Source organism: Balaenoptera ricei, chromosome 11 (assembly GCF_028023285.1).
Source record: "Balaenoptera ricei isolate mBalRic1 chromosome 11, mBalRic1.hap2, whole genome shotgun sequence".
NCBI lineage: Eukaryota > Metazoa > Chordata > Mammalia > Artiodactyla > Balaenopteridae > Balaenoptera > Balaenoptera ricei.
In genome coordinates this window covers 47484893-47493381 of record NC_082649.1, presented here as the reverse complement: position 1 = coordinate 47493381, position 8489 = coordinate 47484893, and the positions used below count along the sequence as shown (strand labels likewise).

Below are 8489 nucleotides of genomic sequence, written 5' to 3'. Positions count from 1 at the left end.
TCATAGGCCTGCAGAGATATTACTTGATATGCTCTTACAACATTATAGACTGGGAGGTAAGGAATAAAAATATATGTGTAGGAACTAACATTGTATAATATTTTTAGAGTTTATAAACCACTGTTACAGTTATGATCACATTTGGACCTCACAATTTCCCTGTAAGTTAGGTATTGTTGAGCCCACTTTATCATGAAGGAACATCAGACTCAGAGAAAATGATGTGAAACTTTATCAAAGGCACAAAGCTAGTGAGAGGCAGAGATGAGACTTGAGAGAACCAGCTTAATGGAGGTCTCATTATTCCACATCTACATCCTTTCCCAGAGCAATGCAGGTTGGTAGACTGGGACCCTTGGGGGTCTCAGGACAGTGGTAAAGAGGATGAAAACAAACATTTTTGTAAGTTCAGAAATTATTGTTTTAGGCCACCATATTTTGGGGTGTCTTGTATTCAGCATTACCATGGACATAGTTAACTGATACATTAGCAAATTACCATACCTAGTTCAAAATTCAGCTTAGACTTTATCTTCTCTAGGAAGACTTTTCTGAGACTCAGCTGGGCCAAGGTGCCGCAGACCGGCTGCAGAAAGCTAGAAGTTCCTGGTGGTGAGGGGTAAGGAACTGAAAAGCACCAGTATGGGGTCAGAAGGGCCAAGACAACTGATGGTTGCAAGGCTAGTTTATTCAAAGAGCATGAATGTATATATAGGTTTAGTACGGAACGAATACCAGACAACAAATCAGCAAACCTTGTATTTCCACATAATTCTGTCGCCACTATCTATGCGCCATTATCTATGCGCCACTATCTATGCATCACTATCTATGCATCACTATCTATGCATCACTATCTATGCGTCAGCATGCCTTATGGGCCATTCTTTGGAGATACAGACTTCCCCCTCAGGGCAGCACGTCCTTCTTCTGGGGAACAACCAGGGGCTCTTAGATCCAGAGCAGGCACCTGGAACGAAACTGGCCGCAAGCCATTTTCCTTTTTTACGCTCAATACCGCAGCGTCAGGAGTGCATACCAAGAAAGAGACAAGCAGTTCTCCGCAAAGCAGAAAGCTGAATAAGCTTACAGCTTGGGGGCCACCACATTTCCCCCTTTTTTATTATTTTTTAAAGCTTGATAATGTAGTTTTAAGCCATGAACATCCTGACGCAAGATAGCGAAGCGCCCCATTACAAATCTAACAATACAAGGTAATAAACCGATCACCAATAAAAGTAGTACACCAATTGATATCAGGCCTGAGAGCCCTCCATGAATCCATTGTATCGGATTTAGCCCTTGTAGTTGATCTAATAATCCTTGAATCAAATTCTGGGGTCCATCTTCGTCCAGGTGGGCCTCTTGAATAGCTTGTATTTCGGCATTTAACTTTTGAATATCAAGGCTAATGTGTCCATCAGTCCATACACTTAATATATGCATTTTTACTTTTTCCCAATCCCATTGTGAATCATTATATAAATGTTGAGTTACACAAATCCAGGTATATTTGGCATGACAAATCAAACGCATTTTTAATTTTAAAGCCATAACTTGATCCCCTATTCCTATTAGAACATTTTTTAATTCATCTACTTCCGTTTTTAGTTGGGTATCAATATGACTTTGTAGGGCTAATGCTACACTAGTATTTTTAGATAACTGATTAACATAATGAGCCTGGTGAATAGTTTGTGAAAGAGCAATCCCAGCAGTGGCCGCAGTAGCAGTTAAAGCTGCTAAGGCTAGGATTGCACATATTAGAACACCTATAAATCTCTTTGGTCGTTTTAATGCTTCAGTCAATTCCAGCCAGGCTTGCATGCCAGTGTTATGATACCATGGTTCAGACAAATTAACAGGTAACATTACATAAGAAGGTTGCTTCATAATCATAACAGATGTAGATCCTTTAACGGGCAAAACACAACTACTAAAGATACAATTAACACAAGTAATATTATAACCTATAGGATTCATAGTGTTTTCTACAATTAAATCTCCAATCAATAAAGCATAAGGAGGAGCGACGCAAGTAATCACCGGTCTATAAGAAAAGGATAAGGCAAGTTTCCAGAATTCCCATTGCTTGTAAAAAACAAGGCTGTTATTATTAACGGGGACAGAAGAAACTAGTATGGTGCCATTATCATAATCTAAAGTACACCAGACAGAGGCTTTAGTCCATGTATCATTACAAACAGGAAAATCAAACTGCGGGAATTCAGAAGCCATAAAAGCAGGAAATTGTAGTCCTGTGACAGTCTTTACGACCGTAATTTGATGTCCAGCTAATAACGTCCCTTGATTACCTATGGTAGTTTCAATACACAAATAATGTCCAGTATCTTCAATCCTCAAGCGATATATGCATAGAGAATGATCCAACGAAGTATTAGAAGCAAGCTTAGTTACTCTAGCATTCATGTGAATGGGAACGTTATCCTTATACCAAAATACAAAGGTGGATAAATCTTCTCGTCTAGGAACAGTCTGTTTGCAAGGAAGACAAATATTAGATCCCACAGCTTTATAATTTTTACGTAAATGAGTAAAAAATTGAGAATTTACAGTGGTTTGGTAAGAAATAGCATGTTCTAAAGCAACAGCCTTAACACAACCAGAATTGGTACTCATAGGACCTAAACAAACAGGGGGAGTATTAAACCAATTAGAGTAATTAACAGAAGTATTAGTAATAGGCAAATTTCCTAGCACTCTTCCAAAAGTAGAATCATTATAGAAAATTGGAAGGTCAGCTTCAGACCATGTAACAGGTTGTAATAAAGGAGGATCGGGTACATAAGCCCAATAAGATTTAGCCTCTATAGGTGGGGCTGCCAATACAGCTATCATGGCTAAAAAAAAGGTAAGAGGAGAGCGAGGATGAGCACTCTCCTCCATAATCCTACGTGCTTGAAATACTAAACATTGCAATTGATACCAAGTAATTTGATTTCGATCTCCCCTCGCCTCCCTGACAAGTTCTCTCCTACTCCGTCGCCGCATTCTTCTCGTCCGCCGGGGGAACCGGTTGGGGTGTGCTGTGGTCGATTGCGAGAGCCTCAGGCGACGCATTCTTCGAGTCAGGGTGTTTATTGGTGATGGCATGATAATGTCGAACCAAGCGCTCCGGGAGCCACCGCGGAGAGTCTGCCTCCCTAGGGAAAACACAAACATGGCCTCGGCCCCATACTAAAACAGGGTCTGGTCCATGCCAAAGGTTAGTCATGGGATCTTTCCATTTAACAAGCGCTTTTTCAGTAGGGGTTCCCGAAAGACCTGTAAACAATTGTTCATAAGGCGTGTGACTAAATGCATCTAAAGTTAAAAAATTTAAAATAAATAAAGCATGATTAAGCATAATCTGAGGAGATCTATCATATTCCCCCTTTTTTATTTTTTGTAATGTAATTTTTAATTGTTGGTTGGCACGTTCTACAATACCTTGACCCTGAGGATTGTAGGGAATGCCTGTTTTATGTGAAATATGGAAAGTTGCACAAAAATTGGCAAAAGCTTTACTCGTATATCCTGGAGCATTATCTGTTTTTAAAGCTTTAGGAATTCCCATAGATGCAAAACAATGAAATAAATGAGTAATTACATATTTAGTAGATTCCCCAGCCAAAGGCGTAGCACATATAAAATTAGAGTAAGTATCAACAGTTACATGAACAAATTGTAATTTACCAAAAGAGGGAATATGAGTAACATCCATTTGCCAAAGATGATGAGGGAGTAAACCCCGAGGATTGACTCCAAATTGTGGAACAGGAAGGTGGGGTAAACATTTAGAGCAGGACTTAACAATGTATCGGGCTGTTTCTCTAGAAATAGAGAATTGTTTTTGAAGCATAGCAGCAGATTGATGATGTAAATTATGTGATTGAGTAGCAAGATCCTGAGGTTGAGATAAACTTAAGCCTATAATCTTTGTATTTTCGTCAGCCAATTGATTTCCCAAAGACAATGGGCCAGGGAGACCTGAATGGGCTCGAATATGTAATATGGCTACAGGAAACTCATGCTGACGAATAATCTTTTGTAATTGAAAGAAAGTCTGAAACAATTGAGAATCAACAGTATTGCCAATTATAGCAGTTTCTATGTTACGCAAAATAGTAACCAAATAATGGCTATCTGTATAGAGATTAAAAGAACAATGTGAAAAGATTTGAAAAGCCAAGGAAATCGCATGTAATTCGACTCGTTGGGCAGAGGTATGATCTGTTTGTTCTTTATGAAGTAAGTCATCAGAAATAACCACAGCGATGCCATTGGCAGAACCATCAGTAAAAACATTTGGGGCATTGAGAATAGGAGTTGAACAGATAGTTTTAGGAAAAAATAAATAGATGTTGAGTAGCAAAATGAAGGAGCTTATTAGAAGGATAATGATTATCAATAATTCCTGAATATCCAGCAAAAGCAAGAGCCCAAAAATCAGAGACAAATAATAGCCAAGAATATTGATAAGTAGTATAAGGTATAATAATAGAATTTGGTTCATATCCTACCAACTGAATATTTCTTCTACGACCCAATTGAACAAGGGTTGCTATTAACTCATAATAAGGTGTAATGACTTTATTAGGCGTATTTTTCATATGAATCCATTCAAGAATTCCTGTTTCTTGCCATAATAAGGCGGTAGGGGTATGTGACGTAGCACAGATTATTAATAGTATAGGTAAAGAAGGCTCAATTCTAGTTAGCTGAGCAGATTGTATTGCTTTGTTTACAAGCTTGAGTGCTTGTTGAGCTTCAGAAGTTAAAATACGAGGGGAAGAAGGATCAGGACTTCCCTTTAGGATATTAAAAAGAGGCTGTAACTGACCCGTAGTTAATTTTAAAGAAGGTCACAGCCAATTAATATCTCCTAATAACTTTTGAAAATCATTTAAAGTTTTAAGAACGTCAGTCCGTATCTCTATCTTCTGAGGTGTAATATTATAATTTGTGATATACTTACCAAGATATGAGAAAGGTGGGTTCATCTGTACTTTGTCAGCAGCAATGACTAGTCCTGATCGTGACAAATGACTTTGAAGGGAATTATAAGCCTTAAGTAAAATATGTTTATCAGAATAAGCAAGTAATAAGTCATCCATATAATGAATAAAATATATCTGAGGAAACTGTTTACGAACAGGGGCAATAACTTGAGCTACAAACTGTTGACATAAAGTAGGACTATTAGCCATACCCTGAGGCAGCATTTTCCATTGATAACGTTGCATAGGTTCTGTAAAATTTAAAGAGGGTAAGCTAAAAGCAAATCGCAACTTATCAGCCGGAAATAGAGGAATAGTAAAAAAGCAATCCTTAAGATCAATAATAATAATCATATAATTTTTAGGTATGGCTGCAGGAGAAGGCAAACCTGGTTGCAGAGCTCCCATAATTACCATAGTTTGATTAACAGCACGTAAATCTTGCAATAAACGATATTTTCCCGATTTTTTCTTTATAACAAATATAGGAGTATTCCAAGGGCTATTAGACTTTTCTAGTCTGCCCAAAGCAAGCTGTTCATTAATTATATTATGAGCCGCCATTAATTTCTCCTTAGAAAGGGGCCATTGGTCCACCCAGACAGGATTATCAGAAATCCAAGTTATAGGGTCAGCATGTGGTGGAGGAGAATCCAAGGCCCCTAGAAAAAACCCAAGCCTGTTTTATCCCGTTTATTATCAGTCTGTAAGGGTAATTTATTTCCCTGTTGATTTTTTCCCAAACCATTCCTAGGATCATAACCTTGATTTAACAATATATTAGTTACAGTAGGGTTGGGACTAAGCAATAGGATTCCCATTTGTTGTAATATATCTCTTCCCCAAAGGTTAACTGGCAATCCGGGCAATACGTAGGGTTTGAATATTCCTTGATTACCTTCAGCATCCTGCCAATGTAGGTATTGCGAACTTTGTTGTGGAGAATTAGATTGGCCAATACCTTGCAACTGTGTAATGGTTTGGTGCACGGGCCAATTTTTTGGCCAATGTATAAACGAAATAACAGAAACATCAGCACCAGTATCTAATAACCCAGAAAAAGGCCTTCCATTTATTTTTAATACCAATTGTGGTCTTTCCCTACCAATTTGTTGAATCCAGTAAACTGCATCAGAGGAACCGAAAGCCCCAGTTCCTCTTTTGTTATGTTGTAAAATTTTTCCTTCTGGTATGAATGGAATTAATAGAAGCTGAGCTATTCGCATACCGGGTGTGATAAGAAAAGATCCTTTTGATGTTTGAACCATAACCTTTAATTCCCCTTCATAATCAGCATCAATCACCCCAGGAATAATAGTTAAGCCTTTCATAGACATACTACTTCTTCCAAGGATTATACCAACCGTTCCCTGGGGTAAAGGCCCAAAAGTTCCCGTAGGAAGGGCTTGGGGTCCCATATCCGAGGTTAATAAGAATTGGGTGGAGGCACAGAGGTCCAGTCCTGCACTATTTGGCGTGGCCCTTTGAAGGGAGGAGATTCCATTCCCTGAGGAACAAAGGTCTGAGCTGGAGGCGGTGGAGCAGGTTGTGAGGGGATTATTGACATTGCTCCAATTGTTTGATGGGGCCGGAGCAGGCCCCTCCGGAAGTTTCCCGACAAGGGAGTTCCATCTTTATGAGTCACTGATCGACATTCTTTAGCCCAATGCCGTCCTCTTTTGCATCGGGGACAAATTGTGGGAGGAGGAGATTTACCTTGAGGCACAGAACTTACGATAGGCATATTAGGAGTATCAACAGTACAATTTTTTGCAAAATGACCTGGCTTCCCACATTTAAAACAGTTTTTACTTTTAGCATTTGGCCCAAATCCTGCCTTAGTTAGGGCTGCAGCTATAGCTGCTCCCTGTAAGTAAGATGATCCAATATCAGAACAAACTCGAATATAATCCTCTAAATTTCCTTTCCTTTTCCATGGACGTATAGCTGCTTGACAAATATTATTAGCATTTTCGAAAGCCAATTGTTTGACGATAATTGCTCCAGAAGGACCATCAGAAATAATTCTATTAACAGCCTGTAATAATCTATCCACAAAATCAGCATAAGGTTCATCTGCCCCTTGCCTTATTTTAGCAAGGTCTTCAGTCCTAGTGGAGGCAGGTAAATGTTTCCATGCATGTAGAGCTATATGATTGATCTGAGCATAAGCCACAAAAGGGAAAGCTAATTGATCCTGTAATAACTGATGTTGTCCTTCCCCAATCAACATCTCATAATTTACTAGCACATTATGTGCAGTATTTCTTTCAGCTTGTTCAGCAGCCTTTTCATAATATTCTGATTTCCAAAGTAAATAGTCGCCACCAGTGAGACAAGCACGAGCAATAGATTTCCAGTCTGCTGGAGGCAATGCTTCTGTTGCAATAGTATCCAACATAGTAATAGTGAAAGGGGCTGTAGGCCCATATTGTGCACAGGCTGCTTTTAAATCTTTTAAAACCTTAAAGGAGAGAGGCTGATATTCCCGATTATTTTGTTGTGGATTTTGAGGATTGGGTCGTTCCACCACCGGGCAGCAGAATAAAGGATCCTCCCCTCTATTAAGAGCTCCCTGTACTGCTTGTTGTAAAGGACTAAGCTTAGGAGGGATAGGGACAGAGACATGTAATTGCTGTAACCGCGGAAGAATATTTTCATCAGGATATTTTTCAGCCTCATATTTGGCTTCTTCACCCTCTAAATCAAAAGAAAAGTCATCATCATCAAGTGAATTAACACTTTTTATCCTCGGTGGCAACGGAGGAGCAGTATCTACTGCAGCAACATGTTCTACAGATTTAGCTGTTAATTTTGGAACTGAATCATAAATTGGATTAAAACAATCTCTTATTAAATTCCACAAGCTAAAAATGGAAACTGAAACAGAAGATGGTCCATGAGCTTCATGATATTTAGATAATTCATCTCCTACACGAGTCCAAATTGCTAAGTCCACTGATCCTCCTTCAGGGAACCAAGGACAAGCATCATATACTAATTGCAAAAATTCCAGAAGTTGTGAGGTAGTTACCTTAGTTCCACGGGCTTTTAACATTGAAAGCAAAACCTGAGCAAATAAATCACGCTCCTTAGAGCCCTTTTGTCCCATATTATTTTACTTCTGACTCTTTCTCGAGTTACCGTCCTAAAAACGAAATTATTTCTTGTGGCCACACTATCTCACTCGAGAGTTCTACTTACCTGAAATCTTCCGAAATGCCTCACGCACTCAGGTCCCTGTTCGGGCTCCACTTGCCGCAGACCGGCTGCAGAAAGCTAGAAGTTCCTGGTGGTGAGGGGTAAGGAACTGAAAAGCACCAGTATGGGGTCAGAAGGGCCAAGACAACTGATGGTTGCAAGGCTAGTTTATTCAAAGAGCATGAATGTATATATAGGTTTAGTACGGAACGAATACCAGACAACAAATCAGCAAACCTTGTATTTCCACATAATTCTGTCGCCACTATCTATGCGCCATTATCTATG

General features: G+C 39.2%; 1 protein-coding gene across 1 annotated transcript; it reads right to left on the bottom strand.

Moving 5' to 3' along the window:
* Positions 1–886: 886 nt before the first annotated feature.
* On the bottom strand, positions 887–8226 carry LOC132374058 (endogenous retrovirus group K member 13-1 Env polyprotein-like). The gene is made up of 3 exons (XM_059937549.1): positions 8205–8226; positions 2948–3164; positions 887–2496 (listed from the first exon to the last, which is right to left on the bottom strand). The coding sequence occupies exon 3, from the start codon at positions 2428–2430 to the stop codon at positions 1087–1089; it is 1344 nt and encodes a 447-aa protein (XP_059793532.1). The 5' UTR covers positions 2431–2496; positions 2948–3164; positions 8205–8226; the 3' UTR covers positions 887–1086.
* Positions 8227–8489: the final 263 nt, after the last annotated feature.

What these genes read in the sequence shown, in the direction of transcription:
- LOC132374058 (XM_059937549.1), bottom strand. Translation starts at nt 2,430, where the DNA reads ATGAATGCTAGAGTAACTAAGCTTGCTTCTAATACTTCGTTGGATCAT.